Source organism: Pimephales promelas, chromosome 17 (assembly GCF_988280905.1).
Source record: "Pimephales promelas chromosome 17, fPimPro1.hap1.1, whole genome shotgun sequence".
NCBI classification, from domain to species: Eukaryota; Metazoa; Chordata; class Actinopteri; order Cypriniformes; family Leuciscidae; genus Pimephales; species Pimephales promelas.
Window position 1 is genome coordinate 15,695,154 of NC_142785.1, and position 19,861 is coordinate 15,715,014.

General features: G+C 35.6%; 2 protein-coding genes across 3 annotated transcripts; one reads left to right on the forward strand and one right to left on the reverse strand.

The window, feature by feature from the left end:
• Nucleotides 1–4,334: 4,334 nt before the first annotated feature.
• LOC148971500 (uncharacterized) lies at nt 4,335–6,073 on the forward strand. Of its 2 annotated transcripts, none has more exons than XM_089121975.1 (6): nt 4,335–4,602; nt 4,808–4,889; nt 5,208–5,231; nt 5,363–5,413; nt 5,530–5,601; nt 5,690–6,073. In XM_089121975.1, exons 1-6 carry the CDS (start codon nt 4,489–4,491, stop codon nt 5,728–5,730), a joined length of 384 nt encoding a protein of 127 aa, XP_088978101.1. In that variant the 5' UTR covers nt 4,335–4,488; the 3' UTR covers nt 5,731–6,073. The 2 variants fall into 2 exon arrangements, with proteins under 2 accessions (XP_088978101.1, XP_088978102.1); XM_089121976.1 differs by having other exon boundaries at nt 5,363–5,395.
• kat7b (K(lysine) acetyltransferase 7b) lies at nt 5,622–18,595 on the reverse strand. The gene is made up of 14 exons (XM_039664757.2): nt 18,397–18,595; nt 17,874–18,021; nt 16,750–16,995; nt 16,461–16,543; nt 16,154–16,237; nt 15,756–15,854; nt 14,154–14,264; nt 13,625–13,816; nt 13,451–13,540; nt 13,127–13,267; nt 12,032–12,125; nt 9,138–9,284; nt 8,942–9,048; nt 5,622–6,450 (listed from the first exon to the last, which is right to left on the reverse strand). The coding sequence occupies exons 1-14, from the start codon at nt 18,409–18,411 to the stop codon at nt 6,349–6,351; spliced, it is 1,659 nt and encodes a 552-aa protein (XP_039520691.1). The 5' UTR covers nt 18,412–18,595; the 3' UTR covers nt 5,622–6,348.
• Nucleotides 18,596–19,861: the final 1,266 nt, after the last annotated feature.

The following is a 19,861-nucleotide window of genomic DNA, read 5'->3' on the forward strand; positions in this document are numbered from 1 at the left end:
TGCACGAGTGCGAACAGTTCACTTGTCGGCCACCAGTGTCGCTAATAACACGGTTTGTAAATTCTACAAATAATAAAATAACCCTTTGTTAGTCATAAATAAATTAAACCGATGCTTTTTGCACTCGAAATCATCATTCATTCATTCATTTACAAAATTAATTTATTAAAAATTGCTTATCTGCATAAATCTTTGTGAAATCAAATATTCAGTTAAAAAGTATGATGAACATGGTTGAAATATGGCTATATAAACCTGGTTATTGTGTATTTAAACACATTCAGTTTTAGAACTGTTACAGAAATCTACCCATTTCATTATCAAGTTGATCAACTTACTAAACTAACATTAGTTTGTGTTAAAACATGCAAGGAATTGAAGTTTTTTTTACAGTATATGCAGTTCAAATCATTAATCTTAAATTTAGGCCTAATACTTTTGAGTGTGCATTTCGTAATGAGGATTGTTTGGATGATATAGGCTATTCCATCCTATAACTGCCTGATATGGCAAACAGTTGAGTATAACATGGTAATATGGTGTCAGCATTGTCGGACCCCATTGAATGAAGCAGTTTTCATATGCAAATGAAGAGCCTCTGATTCTTTTTGATTCAGCACTCAATGTTAGACCTCTGTGGGCTTGGAAGCGCATGAGTGGCGTTCAGGTGAAATTATCGAAAATTGGTTTCTTGCTTTGTTAAGCACCTGTGGTGAGATCAAAGAGCACAAATCCGGTGTGTCAAATCCCAGGTTTCAGTGAGAGGTGTTTTTGCGATGCCCGATATGTTAGTCATTTGGAATTTTAAAAACTATTTTCTAATCTAATTATCCGATGAACACAAACAATGCATCAATCTTTTGAAGTACTTTATAAGTACATTTAAATTGCTTCAAAGAAACAATTCATGCGTTCTGGAAGGATGCTGCTCAGACATTGACTTAATCAAATCCTCGTTTTTAATTTTGATATATATTCATTGTATAAAGACATACGTATGAAGAAAAGGTTGAAGAAAGATATTAAGAAAAGGTCAACCTATTAATCCATGATGTTCTAGTGGTTTGGTTTCATCACAGACACTGTCCAGAAGATATTATTCCACGTGCACATAAACCTGAATCATTTAAACAAAGCCAAATGATGATGCATAGGACTGACACTTTAAACCATCTGAATCACTTTGCAGCAGAACACTTAATTTAAATAACTTTTCAATTACTAAGTGGTATAACAAGTTACAGTAAGAAGTAGTCAGCTCGAACAATTCCTTAAACAATTCCAGTTTACTGATTTTGTAAACCCAGGCTCATTTGAAAGCAATGGGCTTTCGCTTACAGAGATCTTATATCTGAAAAGAGCTTACTGAACGATTAAGTACTTAGTGATTTAGTCAACACTACTTGCGCAACAGAAGGGATTGTTTGCCAAGCCCTGTTACAGTATCATAGACATCTTGGTCAATTTGTTTAGCTCAGAAAACAAAATGTCACAAATAAGCTCCTCTTTATGTATGTTGTACAAACAAAGAAATTGGAGGTCAAATAATGACTAATGTCATTTGAATCATATGACCGTACCGATAAATGTAAGTATGCATTGTGCTGCGTATGTTTATCCCACAGAGCACTTATTAATTTGAAATCTTAAGTGTCGGGGGTAAGTAATATGGGGTGAGAATTGTTGCATTATTCCAAATAAATAGATTATGATCCACAAATAAATGTATAAGAGTTTCACCAAAAATATTGAGAAGAACGTGCTACGAATGGTCAGCTCAATGTGGCTGTTATCTGATTGGCTGAAGGAAACAGTGGGTGGAGTCCACTTATTTGTGGATTTGATGCACCTCAACAGAAGTGTTTTAAAATCGTGTGAGGGAATTTACAAATGCACAGGAACCGATTCACAAATAAATGCCAGTCAGAGTTGTGTTTGTGGCATAAAAAACATTTGTAAATTTATATTTTTATTTGCAAATCTCATTTTATTTATTTATGAGTTTATATCCTATATATATATATATATATATATTGTGAAACTATTTACATTTATTTGTGGATCATAATCTATTTATTTGTAATAATGCAACAATTCTCACCCCATAAAGTAACGCATGTGAGTTATGTAATCAGATTACTTTTTTCAAGTAATTAGTATAGCAACATGTTACTTTTAAAATTACAACAAAATATCTGAGTTACTTTTTCAAATAAGTAACCCAAGTTACTTTGTTTTCCCATTTATTGACTGACACCTCTCCTGTACGCATTTTGAGAGAAATCGGGGTCTAAGTGCAGTTGTGTGCACTTAGATTCAGTATTCCTCAAAAGGAATAAAAAGCAAAGTCAGAATATTACATAAACCTGCAATAACACAAATAAACTTTATGTATTTAGTCTCACTTTATTAACCACCAATGTCTTTGCTGCTGAACTTCGATTATCTGACCCCACCTAAACAAAAATCACTTAGATAAAAATCACATTTGTGTTTATTGTTTTGGGTTTTTATTGCTTCTCCTGCATTTATTTCTTCTGCAGTCCAGCTTAAATGTTTGTTTAAGCAGCGCCCTCTACTGCACTGGAGGGAATTTGCATTTTCTTTCAGCCTGAGGCTTATTCATTTCTGGTGCGAAAGAGGGTTTAACCAGAGAATGTCTAATTGAAGAGAATTGGCACTGGCTGGTTACTTCCGGTTTCTGGACTGGCTGCAGTAACACGTCTCTGTCCATGCGGGGGCGCTCGCGGTCGAGTGCAGAATGAATGGGAGTCAATGGGGTTTCACCCCCAGAAATCCACTTTTCTCAGGATGTAATTTTTTGTCAAGTGATTTTAAAGTTGCATTCAAAAGGGAGGGCTAAGATAATACACTCAGCTGAAAATTGCATTTTTAAGTTCACTTATCGGTTGTAAAAATCTGTTCAAAAATGTGATGACGTCACACAATAGCAGAATGCTAGCGTGTTCCGGCCAACAACGGCCTAACCTGTAAGAAATCAAAAGGACATAAGTACTCGTTCATTCGACTTTTGGCCTATAATCTATATTGAACTTGCGGAATCAACAATAAAATCTATGTTGATTTAACGACAAGCAGGTGAAAGAGACACATTTAGCCGTTTAGCCCCATAGACTCCCATTCATTCTGCGCTCGCCCGCGATCACCTCCAGTGGAATTCTAATGGAGCTGCAACCAAGATGATACACAACTGGGCTAATAGGAAGTGCCAAGGCTCTCCGTTAGACGGGCTCTGCTTTAACCAAGGAGGTAATCCATCGACCTGAATTTGAAGCCTCGCGGGAGCTGCCATCTTGTAGCAGAACTTCACTTGCGTTAGCATTTCCATTGACTCCCATTCATTTTGGCTTCACTTTGATAGCAAATAACTTTACATCTGAGGCGTTTGAAGACCCCATTTGTCCTTTATTTATTTCTAAAGAAACACGACCATGTATAAAATGCTCCATTACCTTGTAGCTTATGTTATGGCCCCCTAGAAGCAATTTTTTTGTAAAATAGGCTAACGATTGCGTCATAACCATGCGACTCTCTGTCGCAGAGTAGAGAGATTACCGTATGGACAGGAGGAGAAGCTCGCGGGCAATCGGGGAAACGTGGAGGCAAAATGACAAAATAATTAATCAGAATACCTAGCAAAATTGTCTCCTTCTCCTAGCTCATGGACAGCTCCTACTCACTCTCCACCTCTGCATGTTTCGGAAGGGAATGATTCAGATTTCTCATGACACTGCCACTAGAAGACAGACGGGTTGCTGACGTCACTTCTACGTCGTCAAGCTCTGTTTGAGTCGGTTTGAGTCTGCGCGTCAGGAACGGAAGTGCTAAAAATCGCTAAAAATGGGCTTCACTTGTCTCAATGGAGTTCCAATGAGATGGCTCTGTCCACTTCTTATACTGTCTATGGCTTTAAATCTGCCAAACATTTTTGTTATTAAAACAGGTGAGAAAAAGTAATGCAAAAATAATACAACTCATTACTTTTCATAAATCTATTGCAATTATTATTTTTTAAGGGAGTAATGCAATATTGTACATCTTCAATGATTCTATACCCCCATAAAAGGGCCTAATAATGGACAAAATAACATTAAAAAATCAAACATTATTTCATTAATTATTTTGCATTTTCATTGACGTGTGATGCATCAATTAATCCTGGATCAAAAAATGGAGCCACTTATCACTTAAGTCAAGTGGTATTTATTTTATATATTTTTTTAAGGTGGTATTGAATTGGTTATGGCAGAGAGATGGTGGTGACGTGAAATGAGAGGGGGTTGGCAGGCGTATGGATATAAATGCAGCCACCACTAACAGATTTCAGCAGACCCTCCTGCCAGACAGACTATAGCGACAGGGGAAAAAAATCTATTATTTGAGAAAGTTTTGTATTTTTAAGCTCATTGTCAGTTTTGTTTTTAAAAAAACATATTTAATATTTGTAATTCCACATTTTTGGTCCTTATGGAGATTTGTAAACTCTCAGCATTAATGCTCACCATACTTGTCCTTGCCTACAGTGTTGAAGGATTTTCTTTCTCTCTAAACAGAGAGCACTGGATTTCAGATAACTGGAAGGTGAGTAAGGATTTATGCATACATATATTTAAAGCAGATTGTTCATTTGAGTAATTATGATAAATAAATGAGTGTGTATTCTCTCCATTACAAATGTTTGGTACTAAAAGAATGAAGAATAATGTTTTATTTTTCATCTAAAACTAAAAGGATATGCAATGTTCCTTTCACATCCAATATCAAAATGGTTTGGTTGTTAACACAGGATGAAGCAGTGGAGACACTAGCCAGTCTATTAAAGAGATCCAAATCTCATCCGTTTTATGGGTTAATGGGAAAACGCTCCGGTAAGACTTCAGATTTGCTTTTGTTGGCTCTGGGGTTAAAATGTTTTACTCAGAATATACTAACAATTTGAAATGTGTTGTATTGTAATTATTAGGCTACAACAGAATACAGTCTAATTTAAAATTATTTTTAAGAGTTGTAGCATTTTTAAATTAGGTTTTGAATATGTAACATTATAATTCAGTATTTTAGGTTTTGTCAAATAACATTTTTGTACCCAAGTTATTATGCTGGCAACAATTTGTAAAAAACAAAAAACAAACAAACATTTTGACCTCATTATATATTCATAATCGTATATCCCTTACTTGTTCTAGTTCTCCAACCTGTGGAACGAAGAAGTGAGTAAACGCACATTTCTGAATTAAAAACTGCTAAATAGTATAGCATATTTATATCTCAACAGATTAATTTTGTCCATAGTCTAAATGTCTAAACTTGGTTTAAAGAAACTCACATTGTTTCCTCAAAGGGCATAAGGGAGACATGTTTGTGGGACTCATGGGCAAGAGATATTTAGGAGGTATGACTTTACATATAGCTCTGCTTATACCAGCAATATAATGTTTAATTTAGTACTGTTGATTCTATGCTGCATAGGTTTATACTTGGCGTAAAAGTGATTCTATTAATCTGTAGGTGCCGTCACAAGAACAATCCCAGAGACCAGTACAGAAATGGACAAATCTGCAGATTTGAACAAACAAAAAGGTACAACACTGTTTTCAGAACTGCATTTATGCAAAAATTATGAAATGAACGAGCAGTTTATAAATCTGAAATCATGTTCTTCACACAGGAGATCTTCAAGAGGAATGGGACAGACTGCAGTACTACTGACATTTTCCAACACTGTATTACAAACTTCACAAGCCTCTGTGTCTCAGTTACAATTATTCTTGACTCTTCACTGGCACCAACAATAAACTCAATGAGAACATCATACGTGAGCATTTTTAAGCAAGTAAATGTCTTGCTTAAGATATCAAATGTGACATAATAAAAGTATTTATCAAAAATGACAGTTCTTTTTTTCCCCGGTTCAGATTTACATGATAACATTTTCCCAAATAAACCAAGAGACAATGTTTGAAGAAAATTAAGAATGTAATCAATGTAAATCTAAAGGTTTTTTGTTTGTTTGTTTGTTTGTTTTGTTTTGTTAAGGCCCCATTTTCTTACATTCTATTGATGAAAAACTATTTTTTTTGCTATTAAAAACTCAAAATACTTCTAATTTTAAAATATATGTTGGGGCAAAGAAAATACTTTGGCCAGAGACATCAAAAAATAAATAGCACTGTATAAAACAAAAGTGAGAGAGATTCCAGAGTTACAAAGAGCACATAAAAAGAGACAAAAATGACAGTACGGTATATGCAACAGCTGAAGCCATTGCAAAAGGAGTCATAAAAATATTTAACGGCAGTCGAGTATGAAATGCAACATGTAAGTCCATTAGGTTCCTTTGGGAGGGGTCCATTTTAGAGAGCTGGGATCAATGGTCTTGTTGTTGTTGCCCCTTTTGGTCTCTTTGGCCTTCCACTCGTCAATCAGGTCCTGTGCCATTCATGGAAACCAAACAAAAAAAGAATCAGTTTGTCACAGAAAAAGACTCATAACCATATATTTCATTGTTATAAAATGTTAATATACATCTACATTGTACCTTAAAACGTACAGATTTTAACCGGGTAACTTGTGTTGCCAGGTATTTTGACAGATTGTGTGGTTTTGTGAGCTTGAGGTGTTTTCCCTCAGCACATACAGTATGTAATCTTCCTGTAAAAGTACCCTTTCAAAATCACTCAAGTATTTCCATTTAGGAAAAAAAGCTTGTCCTAAAAGCAAGATAAATGCCATTGAATTCCAATTAGGGATGAAAGAGTTACCGATTAAATGATAAACCATGATAAAAATTCCAGACGGTTAGTAACACTATTTCATACTTTAATTGTCATTAAAAACGGTTAGTAACACTATTTCATACTTTAATTGTCATTAAAACGGCATTTATTATGGCCATTTGAAAAACTGAGTAAATACGATTCATCATTAAGCAAAGTAGAGCAACCGTCTCATGCTGAATAGGTTTCCCTTTGTGTGAAAACATGACGAAAGGCATGGCAATTATATGAAAGAGCATATGAATGAATGTAGGAAAGGTTATAATGTATTATCCTACATTCTGTGTAATGCCTGATGGAATAGGCTGAAATGTGAGGTTTATCATTTACAAAAAAAAAAAAAAAACTATTTGAACATTTTGTATGTGTTAAATTAGTAGATAACATGTTATATTGTAAGTCACCGAACTAACATTTTTGGTAGATTAAATATCTGTCCATCGTTCTTAGTTATTAATTTAATGTTAATGCAATAAAAAAGTGTTTTTTTTTTGTTGGTTTTCAACAACTTTTCCAGCACATTTGAACAATACTGTGATAATATTGATAACCATGTAGCCTGGAAAAACCCAGACAACTTCCGGCAAATTTAGATTTGCTCTCAAAGTTAGTCTGCCGTCGAACATCACTTGTTCCAATCAGCTACCGCGTCTGTTTTAACCCTAAAACCGTATTCTGGACAAATGTGGGCAAAATAGTTTTGATTTATTTTTAAAAAATACTTCCCTTGATCTGAGCGGTACAAGACTTGGCTACTTTTCCTAAGTTTGCCTCCTGAACAAACACAATTTTTTTGACTCAATTCTACAATGTTAAAGGGTTAGTTCACCCAAAAATGAAAATTAAGTCATTAATTACTCACCCCCATGCTGTACCAACCCCGTAAGACCTTCGTTCGTCTTCGGAACACAAATGAAGATGTGGTAGTTATACAGCTCTCAAATTTAATCAAAAATATCTTCATTTGTGTTCCGAAGACGAACGAAGGTCTTACGGGGTTGGTACAGCATGGGGGTGAGTAATTAATGACTTAATTTTCATTTTTGGGTGAACTAACCCTTTAAGTGGGTAAAAAAAAAAAAACCTCCTTAATCTTGTATTAGGGTCAAAAATGGGAACCCATAGAAATTAACGGGGAAAACTGTAATTTAGAGCATTCTAAAATAAGCCAAAATAAGACACCAGGTGACAGCAAAGTCACTTCATCTTTAGGTTTTAGCTCTAAGAACTTATTGGAATGATATTTTAATGTAGTTAAAAAAAAGTAAAAAAAAATGAAACATAAAAATAAGCATAATTTACATAGAAAATATGGTACTTTTTGAAGTAAATAAATTCAAAAATACCCCCCCCCCCCCCCAAAAAAAAAAAATTCCATAAATGGATAGACAAAACCTTGTCGTAGACAGTGATATAACATTTATAATAAATAAAATTAGGATCACACATGAGTGCCCACATTTGTCCACAATTACAGGGTTATGGGCTATAAAGTGGTTGAGCTGTTTTGTTTCCTTCTTGTTAAAAACAAAGCAAAGAACAACACTCTTGAGATGTTTCTCCGCCGCTCATATGTCATCTCATTCATCGCACTGATTGGTTTTAGGTCTATCCGCGACGTCCGTTGGTGACGCCCCTCTGGAAATGATTTGTCTATGATGCTTTGCCAGACCATAACTCAGTTACAACTGAGAATGGTCTGGTTTTAACCAGGCTAATAACCATGATCGTTTCAAATCACTATAATAGTGATACGAAATTTTTCATTGCGTTTCATCTGTACTTGCATGCATATTTATGGACAATTTAGTCTAAAATATTCCTCTTGAAAAATTATTTGAAAAAAAAAAAAAAGTAATTGAAATGTATTTTAATGGAATGATATATTCTTCAAGAACAGAATCCATAGTGTAATTGCTATTAAAAAGATTTTTTTTATATATATATATATATATATATATATATATAAAATCGCTTAATTTTTAAATTGAATAGAAATAAGTGAAAGAATAATCATCATCAACCTTCTATGAAAAAGCAGCCCTATCATAAGCAAACTTATAAAAGCATGTAGGTAGTAAATGTGTGCTTTAAAAAAAAAAAAAAAAAAAGGAAAAGAAAAGAAAAGAAAAGTGTCCTGATACCTGTCGCTTCAAGACCAGATGCTTCCCCTTCCAGTACTTGAGCATCTGAAGTGACTGCAGCGTACTGACAATGTCCACAGGGTTCACTGCGGTCTCTTGACTGATCTCTGAACAGGAGGAAAAAAAAGAAACAATGCTAAACCTGCATGGATTTTACAGGGATGTCATAGTGAACGTGCCTACAAACTGTTCTTACCCTTAATGGAGATCTCTTTGCCCTTGAAGTTGCACATGTACCGCAGCAGAACTTCTTTCCAATAGCTGCGATAACTGATGAGGCCCAAATCCGAGAGAGGGCGCTCCGGTGAACCGACCTTCTCTTCAACCTTCGACAGCAGGTAACCTAGAACCACGACAAACAAACAATGTGATGCACGAGAACTCTGTATGAAAATATGATGATGATAAAAGTCTACAAATGTAAATAGTTTTTATGTCCAGCACTCAATCCATAAAGGTCTTCGTCGCGCTTAATCTGGTACAAACCTAACAGATAGGGCTGGGGCGGTATATCGAGTTTGTACTAGGGCTGAACGATTAATTGCATTTGCGATAAAATCGCGATATGATGAAACGCGATTTTGTAATCGCCAGAGCTGCGATTATACTGGTCACGTGACACGCGAGAGAAAAGCAGTCTGCAAGATAAAGCATCAACTTGCCACGCTACGCGGTCTGGCGTTCAGAAAAGAAAAGTTTATTGTGTTATTTATTCTCTCCTCTCCTCAACAATCCTGGATCGATTCAGAGAATTTCAGAATCGAGTATGAGCTTAGTTTTTAAACACAGATGCGTGATGACGCTGCGCGTGCTTTAGAAACGAACCGCGTTCTGAATCTGCTTGCTTCTATTTTCTCGCTCTCTCTCTTCCTCACTCACACACACACACATGACACCTTCCAAAACATAGTAACGTTATTTCATAAAGTTCGGGACTGAACCGAATTACAAGGACATTCGCGGGCTTCATTGAACAGGTTTTGCCGCTTTGCTTGATGTTATAACGTTACACTTGCAGTGCGCGTTCTCTCCCGCGGGAATTTTCTTTACAAATGCTTCACAGAGGCATTATTTATGTCTTTTGGAATGCAGTTGGCTTATATATTAAAACTATGAAAATCACTGAGAAGGCTGCTTTCATTTTAAAATACTAACGCATGCTTTGTGAAGAGCGCTCGTGCACGCGGCCGTGAGCGACTCATTGGTAAATGTACTTGCATGTCAAAATGCTTTTATGACGCGAAATTAATGTAAACACGGTCAGTTATATCTTAAACCAACAGGACAAACCACATTTACAATTTGAAAAGAGATATATGCATTAGTGTGAATGCAGCTTATCGTATTTAAACTGAGGGGAAATCACTCCAGCTCTTAAATGAAAAACATTCAGACAGCCTACTTTTAAATACTGAGACCACTCTTTCTTTATTGCTTGTAATGTTTTTTTTTTTTTTGTTTCTCTTTATTTACTAGCTTTTATATTTTGAAGCTATATTATTTTATATAGCCTATTTAAAATTCTTAACATGTAATTGCTTTAATTAAATGTTTTTTTTATATATTTATTTTTTAAAGTATGTGTTTTTACACATGTAATTAAATTCATATTTTAAGAGTTATTAAGATTAATTAATAAGAAAAAAAGTAGATCGAATCATGAGCTATCTAAAGATTCCCATCCATACTATACAATTATTTATTGCTTGTCTTTGTCGACTAATACAGAAGGTAAATAACTTTTTTTTTAAATCGCATATTAAATCGCAATCGCAATATTGGCTAAAAAAAAAAAAAATCGCAATTAGATTATTTTCCAAAATCGTTCAGCCCTAGTTTGTACGATATAAATATCTATCTTAAAAACTAAAACACCAAATTACAAGCGCATCTGAAAAATAGTGGAGGACATAGAATGAGCTGCTGTGTGGAAAGACATGATATGCTTTACATTAAGGGCTTTAATAACTCAGATGTAGTTAACGCGCATAGTTTAAAGCAGGCTTGCCCTGTCAGTTGCTCTGACAGATATTTACGCCGTTTAATAAGTTGCGTTTTCCTCAGTGCATTGCTTAAATTTCACAGGTATATTCTACATCTGTAAATGTTAGAAAGTCTTGCAAATATTTAAATTTTGCTAGTCAAGAGTGGGCGAGACTTATGCAAGCAAGTCTCTGCTAAACTTCAGAGACGTCATGAGCGCCACCGTGCACATGCACGCCAAATAGATGGAGCGCAATTTAATAGGAGGGCAATAATTCTTACTAAACTAAAATATAAATTTTGCTAAAACATTTGTTGTTGGACATTAAATGTGTGAATTTTAAACCTACAAGTGTATTTTTATGATAGCAGTAACTGTAAAATGTCTACTGTAATGGGGTAACCAAACGTAGCCGAATATAAATACTGAGCTCAGATAATTGAATGAGTGTTCGTCTCACCAGTTATAGGGGTGGAATGTATCGCAGTTGATCTGTACGGTTTAGCACGCATGTGATTCATGGAATTAAATGCTAAATTTAACCATCATAGAGTTAGTGTTTATAATTTAGACATGTTTTGTCTTGCCAATTTACACATTCAAAGAATTTTAAACGCGGGAGAGAGAGATGCGCGTTTCAGACAGTGCTCGAACACCAAATTGATTCCTCTTTCGCGTTTCCTTGCCCTTGAACGGACACAAACACAAAATTATGTACCCGTCTAAATGCCCGTCTCGGAAAGTATTCTCTCGTTTTTGTCATAAGTGAACAGTTGAGAAAGAAATCAAATGTTTGTCATTTTTTCGGCTATCTTAAGTGACAGCACACAGCTAATGTCTGTTGTCTGGGTCATTATCACTAATAAAACCACAACATACAGCTTTAACAAACATTAAACTATAACAAAGTGTTATTTTACAAGTAGGCTAAATTATTCATTTCTGTACCTGAATACTACTGTTAGACTTTGCAACTTTGTAATTTAGTATTCATCTCTGCTTGTATTTTGTGTGTTCTTATTTTAAATTAATAAATGAATGCAAAGTGTTCTTTGGACATTTCACCGAGCTCTATAAACAGACAGGGATGCATCACAGGTACTCACTAAAATCAATCAGCATCTTTCCATAGCCCTGTCTCATGTACTGTGGCATAGTCAGGATGCAAGACACATTGTAATTCAGGAACGAGTTCTTCTCCTACGGAAATAAAAAGAAGCAATTATGAAAACTCTCCAGACAATGTTATGATTCAGGAAAAGGCTTCAAAGACATAACAGGCAAACATTTTTTCAAAATTAACATGCAAATAAACGTAGCATTATATTAGCATGTTCTGCTGATTTATGAGACTTTCAGCAGACAATTAGGGTGAAGTGCTCTTCAGGTAAGTATCCCCACAAAACACTTTAGCCTGGTTCAGATTTTTGTTTCTTTAAAAATAAAACTTCAAATAATTAACCCCCGTAGATTGGCACTCTAAACCAGTTGATCCTTACTCGCATATTAAGAATATAAAACATACAGATCAAAACAGAGAAATTAAATCAATTGTTCCTTCCCCAGTTTAAAGCAGCATCCCACTAACCACTTTAAGAATGGAAGAGGGATGACAGACTTTTGAATGCGTGTTCTGACTGTGTGTTTGTCCCTTCATGGTTGTGGAAAGTTTCATTGAGAAAAAAGGACATTCATGAACTTGTTTTTGGCTCTGCTTTAATTTATGTGTATAAATGATGGGGCTAACCGATGAATAAAGAGATATTCACAATAAGCACAAAGCAAGAGAACGTCAACTCGTATGCAGGGTTTTTGACCTCAACCAGTTACCTGATTTGACATTACAGACTCTTTACATTATGAAATCTGGTAAAACTTTAAAAGCTGAAAAAGCCAGAGAAGCTCTGATTGGAGGTTTTAAACCCTTCACTAGTCAGTTATTAAATGCGAGGCAGTTATTAACTGGTCGTGGCCAACACCACATAAGTACACCTCATCGACTGACTTTAATTTCAAGCTATTCTGATGTTCTAAGAGGAGTGGACCTTTACCTCAGCAAAGACTTCAGCCTATGTGAATGAGATTCATGACTGAAAATCAGTTAAAAAAAATGGCTAGTGGGACAGTGGCCATAAATGCAAATGTGTTAAGCGATTATGCTATTGTATATCTTAGATCATGCAAGTCCAGCACCACATTACCTTTGAGAAATATCCCACGAGGTGACAGCCTGTGTTATCAGCTTCAGTCATGACATAAAACAGGAAAGGCTCCACATCATAGTACAGTGTTTTATGGTCCAGGAACAGCTTGGCCAGCAAACAGAGGTTCTGGCAATAGATCTGTTAAGACAGGTATAGAAAATATTAGCTTCATTTGTAGCAAACAACACTCATCAATAGACTAGAATTTCACATAAGAGGGCAAATAGTGATGGTCTATTTCACAAAGCTACAAACACATCCAAAACTCCTTTGCATACATACAACAATGAACAATGAGTACATTTAACATCAATTCCTCACCTTGTTCTTTTTCCCATCAACCTCAAACACAGAGATGGCACCTTTTCTGTAGACTTCATCACCAGGAGGGTGTTTCCACACACATTTGGCCTGCATATACCCCATAGGAATAAAAATGTCAAACTTAACTTTCCTTTCAAATATTTTTAGCAGGTAGGAAGGTAGATTTCATACCATATGTCTGCGCAGGATGGTCTGGCTCTTCATGTACTTAAGGCAGAACTCACAGACGTACAGACGCCCCAAACGGGCGTACTCCTCGGGGTAGGGAGAGTGGTACCAAGTGTCTAGCTCATAACGGCCAAACAAAATGGTCTTGATCATGTTACTGCCCTCTGTGATCTGACCCTGCAGACGCAGTTTCTCCTGCAAAAAACAAATTCATTGGAATTTATACATACAGCCAATTCAGCTAAAGTAACAGAACTTTAGCAGTAAATCACAGTATGAGTAATTTTATATCACAGTATACCATCATATAATTATTTTTGCTAAATTCAACAAAAAGTGTTTTAAATGTATTATATATATATATATATATATATATATATATATATATATATATATATATATATACACTAACTGATTATTGTCTTAATTTATTTACTATTTGATGGGATGCAAGCCAAAGGGTAAAGTGTGTTCCCATTGTCAGTTGAGTTTGCAATGTCAAGTGTGACGTGCAAGGAATGTGTAATCTTACCAGATCCTCTGATGCGCGAGCCTGAGCTTTTCTGAAGAGCTCCAGATCATAATCACTAGTGATGTTCTCCAGCAGAGGTTCTCGAGTGGTGCCATGTATCTGTCTGTGCTCCTGAAACATCAAATATGAACAGATATAGTTAAATCACATACATAAACAATTATACCCCATAGGCTTGCTGTGGCAGTGTGTTATTTAGTTCAATTGGACAACAGAATTATAAACAAAGCGTCTGCTCTGCTCAATGACCAGAGTAAGGACAGGTGACTGACAGGACGATAGCACAGATTTGGTGAGCAACAGATGGATCCTTAAAGGGTTAGTTCACCCAAAAATGAAAATTCTGTCAGTATTTACTCACCCTCATGTTGTTCCAACCCCGTAAGACCTTCGTTCATCTTCGGAACACAAATTAAGATATTTAAGATATTAAGATCGCTCCTGCATAAAGTCCATAGGCTTCTTGAGGGACTGGCTCTTGCTGTAAATGGTAAATGATTTGTTTCTGTCCCCGAAAAGTCATTAAAGACATCGTTAAAATAGTCCAAGTGACTACAGTGGCTCAATCTTAAGTTTATCAAACGACGAGAACACTTTTGTGCGCAAAAAAACAACAAAAATAACGACTTTATTTCAACTATTCACTTCCTTCTCCATGAGCCTGTAAGTCAGTTAACGTAGTGTGATTGCGTAGAGCTACGTCACACGTAGGCTCACTATTGACCGACGCTGGTCATGTGTGTGTGATGCGTGTGACGTACAATAACAGAAACTTACGCTATTAAACTAGTAACCTGACTCGCGCAGAGGGAGAAATAAACGAATAGTTGAAATAAAGTCGTTATTTTTGTTGTTTTTTTGCGCACAAAAGTGTTCTCGTCGTTTGATAAACTTAAGATTGAGCCCCTGTAGTCACTTGGACTATTTTAACGATGTCTTTAATGACTTTTCGAGGACAGCAAGAGCCAGTCCCTCAAGAAGCCTATGGACTTTATGCAGGAGCGATCTTAATATCTTAAATATCTTAATTTGTGTTCCGAAGATGAACGAAGGTCTTACGGGGTTGGAACAACATGAGGGTGAGTAAATACTGACAGAATTTTCATTTTTGGGTGAACTAACCCTTTAACATCATTGAAAAACAAAACATGTAAAATCTTGTAAAATGTGTGGTCAGTACTGCCACTCTCTTTACAATTACTTGTGATCATGAAATTGAAAGTTAAAAGCGAGTACGCATTCAAAGGTGATATCAATACACCGCATATCGATAGCGCCTCCCTGATGACTGAAAATTATATACAATATAAATTCTAAAAAAAAATAACTAAAAAAGTTGTATTAATTTCTGAAAATGATCATGAAAAACAAAATGGGTAAATCAAACTCTTGTTGGTCCCAGAGCTCATTTTCTGTAATTATCTAAAAGCCAATGGAAAAATCATATTAGTTTTTTGCCAAGGGAACCAGGTTGATTGTAACTTCCGGGCAGGCCTATAAAAATACGTCATCACTGGAGCGCTTTTTAGCTTATAGGACCACACACACACACACACATTAATACACAGATATTTTAGAAAATCGCTGAAAGAACACTATTACCATGTACTTTTCTTTTTGGTCTTTGGTCAGGCCAGAATCCCTCCTCTTCCTAATCTCCATGACCTTCTCTTTATATCGAACCTGTCTTGGAGTTGGAGCCTGTAGAAGAGCAATGCAAATTAATTACATCACACTTTTACTAAAAGGTACTTTGTGTCTCATCCACATAAAGCTCTTCATGCATAGCTCATCAGTCATAACTTCACTGTGGTTACCACAGAATTTATGGCTTGCAAACAATCACATCTCATCTTAAAAATGGAAGGCAACATGCTGCTGACGTTAGGACTTCACGCAAGTGTCTCTTTTTTGTACAAAAGCATGCATGCACTTAAGAGGCATTAACACGCTGGTGTGATGTTTGTTTAGTGTTGAGTGAACATCTGTTTGCTGAGAACCTGATGTCGAGTAGCGTGTCTGTTCTCCTCGTTCTGCCCCTGACTGCGCTCTTCCTCTTGTTTCTCACGTTCAATGGCTTTCACCTGATCGAAATGAAAAGCACACAAAGATAAACAACAGAAAAAGTGTTAAACAATTTAGAAAAAGGATAAAGCACACACGCTTACAATAAATTATCATTGCAATTTAGCAGTCAACCAAAACTATTTTTCCCCTGAAGATCATACCTCATTCTATCCAAGAAAGTGACCAAAAGATACAATTTAATAATAGCAAATAACAAAGTATATTTTGGACTAAACACACCTTGCACTCATCTGCTGACAAGTTATGGTAGAGAGGGCAGCCTGATATGGAGAAATGTCGCTCATGTTTCCCTGTTAAATGTCCTGTATAAAAGAAATAAAAAAATAAAAAAAAATGTACAGATAAATTTTTTTATAATTTGACTATAAACAATCCAGTGAAATGTAAATGTTTTAAAACACTGGAAACATTGTTATTTATTTTTTTGCAAGTAAGCCCTTGTAAACCATTAGCTCTGAATTTGATTATTAAACAAATGCAAAAGGAAATTAATTTGAAGAGCAATTACCCAGAGAATTGCACCCAGGTGTGGGGCACTTCATATTAAAGTTGTAGCTCTCATGAAAGCGGCGGCGTTTTGGACGATGAGAGGGATCGCTGCCAGAGTCTTTCTGGTCTTTAGTCACGCTCTCATCATGGGATGCATTGGGGCTGGATATGTCGATGTCTGATTCGGATGAGGGTGCATTTCCTGTGGGCGTCCTGGGGGGAGACTCGTCTCTCTCTGCTGCTTGCTTCACATCCGGAGGAACATCTAGATCAGGAACAGAATTAACTCCTTACAAAAATATGTATAGGTAATACATATAATACATAAAGATTTGCAGCAGGGAATAACAAAAACAGTAACTTTTAATAATTATAATAAAATATATTTAGAAGAAAAATGTCCAAGTGAAATGCCTGAACAACACTAGTACTTTTTAAAGACACTAACAATCCATTTGTAATTACATCTATTAATTAAACACATACAGTACGTATATCCTAAGTAACTCAAACTGTGTTCACACTTAGTACGTAGTTACACACGTAGTTTGGTTATCTTGGTTCTTTTGATCCGGACCAAAAAAGAAAAGGATGCATTTAGTCCAGGGTTTGCTTACCATTCACACTGTAATATTTGATACCGAACCAAAAGATACAAAACAAAGAAACTGCTTTTATGGCACGAAACATACAGAACATAAAGGAACGCAATGACACTGTGTGCTAAATGCACCCGTTGTATGCGCGTACATATGGTGGTATTTTTACCAACTGAGAACTCACAACAAGCTTAGAAAATGTGTAAAAGAGTCAAAACAGTATCAGGAATTGCTGTCACACACAAATGAAGATCTGCAACAAGATGACGCAGTTCCAACACCTATTTCAAACTGTAATGAGCAACTCTGCTATGATGATGAGGAAAAAAACAGGTATCTTTGAGTACTTTATTTTTTAGGGTTGCATCTTGAGACATCACATCCTATTTTTGGTTTGTTTGGTCCATGGTGCTTTTTTATTTCAGCCCAACCACACCAGAATCCATTTGTTGGATGCGCACCATGTTCGCACTTAAGTTTGACAGCCCATAAACTGGGTCATACTGTATGAGGCACCAATGTATTATCAGCTGTGTGTGTATACCTTGAGAGCTCTGGCTCAGGCGCAGTGATGCTCGGGTCAGACGGGTGTTATTGCGCTGATTGGCTTCACTATGAGAGCTGTCGGTCTTCTCATGATCTCCGGAGTCATCAGAATCTGCAGTCCCGTCTGAACTACTGCCTGCTGTTCTCTGCAAACATGGTGTCAACACAGTTGAATCGATATGCACGTGTAAACAGGTCAGAATAAAAATAATAATTATAGATACCAACAACACACTCACACATATAGATATAGCACTAAAGTCAAACGGAAACATTTTACTATAAGCTATTGAGTCAGGATTGTGTTTAAAGCCAAATTGCTAACTAGCTTCATTAACAGTTCAAAACACACCATTTCGGCGGCACTTAAGATAAAATGTTAGCTGCTAATAATAGCGTTGCCAAAAAAATTAAATAAAGTACTTGAAAACACACTAATTTTGTCCGAGAATGTAAATAAACATTGAGCTAGCATTTAGCCCGCGCTGAGGCGAATGGGCAATTCTCGAATTTTCTCTCACCTTTCTCCGCGGCATGTTGCGTCTAATAAATCCAAACGCTGTACTTTTTACAGGGTTGTTAAACGGGTATATTTACTCTGTGCTATCTGATATAATACAACAGCAATGTGTTCATAAGTTCGTGTGTTTCTGTTCTCGCCAATTGTTCAGCCTCTCGCGACTCGCGCCACACAGGATCATGGCGGAAGTGACGTAAAACGAAAAAGATCAACATGGCGACGCTGAAGCGCCGACCAATTACATAAAAAAAAGAAAAAAGAAAAGAACCGCCGACCAGTGAGAGGAATGTCAAATATATTTTTTATTTTTTAACAAATTGGCGCAGATAACAAAAGCTACGATATGTTTTTCTTTTATATAATAATTCTAATTATGTTCATTTTGATTGTATTTTATTATAGCGTTGACTTCTATGAAAATTTAATCCCTCTTTATCTACATTTAGGAATAATGTCAAAATAACATTCTTAAATTAATCAATAGCTCTGTGGAAAAAGTACAGGAACACTGTTTTGAAAAGAGCAGCTTCTCTGACTCACTAATTGAATGTATAGTTAGAGTAGTAGCCTAGTAGTCAATATATTTTATTTAATAAATAATAAATGATTAACATGCTGCTGATATATATATATATATATATATATATATATATATATATATATATATATATATATATATATATATCAGGGCTCGAAGGGACAAGGAAAAGATCATTTTACTTGCCCAACCGGACAAGTAGCCTGATTAGAACAATAATAGAAAATTAGAAGAAAAAAAAAATAGTAACAGGACTGAAAGTAACAGGATTGAGTTTTTAAGCAAAAAGTTTAGATACATGGCATATGGCCACATATTATAGATGCTGATAGCATGAGGACACTGAGCCATTTCTAGTGCCTTACCAAAAAATTTTAAATAAAAAAAAATAATAATCAAAGAAAAAGTTTAGGAAACAGGACCATGTGTTGAGATTGACCTTCAGTCATACAATTTCATCAAATATACATCAATTAAAATGACTTACTTTTTGTCACCCCATTGCCTTCAAGATTCAGATGATGCAATTTACTGTTAAAAATATGTCTTGTGGAATATTCCATGTTTTTCAGAGTGGGGATGTAAGGGTATAACAGGACTGAATGAAAATATGGGGATATGACAAAAATGTGTATTTTATCTAAAATATTAGATCTTTTTTTCCAGTTTAAAGCAGATTGGATATAAAGTCACATAACAATGCAAAAAAAAAAAAAAAATCAGATTTCTGAAGGATTTTAATCATTAGATTTATGGTAAAGTTCAGAGATAGAGAGTGGGGACATGCGAGTAGTTTACATAGAGACGATAACAGTATTGTTTTCAAAAACTAGCACTTTGAAACCTGTTTTCAAAAGTTTGTGTTTTTGGGTCCCCGAAAAGGCTATTGTTAATGTAAATGAACAACAACAATTTTTTTTTTTTTTTT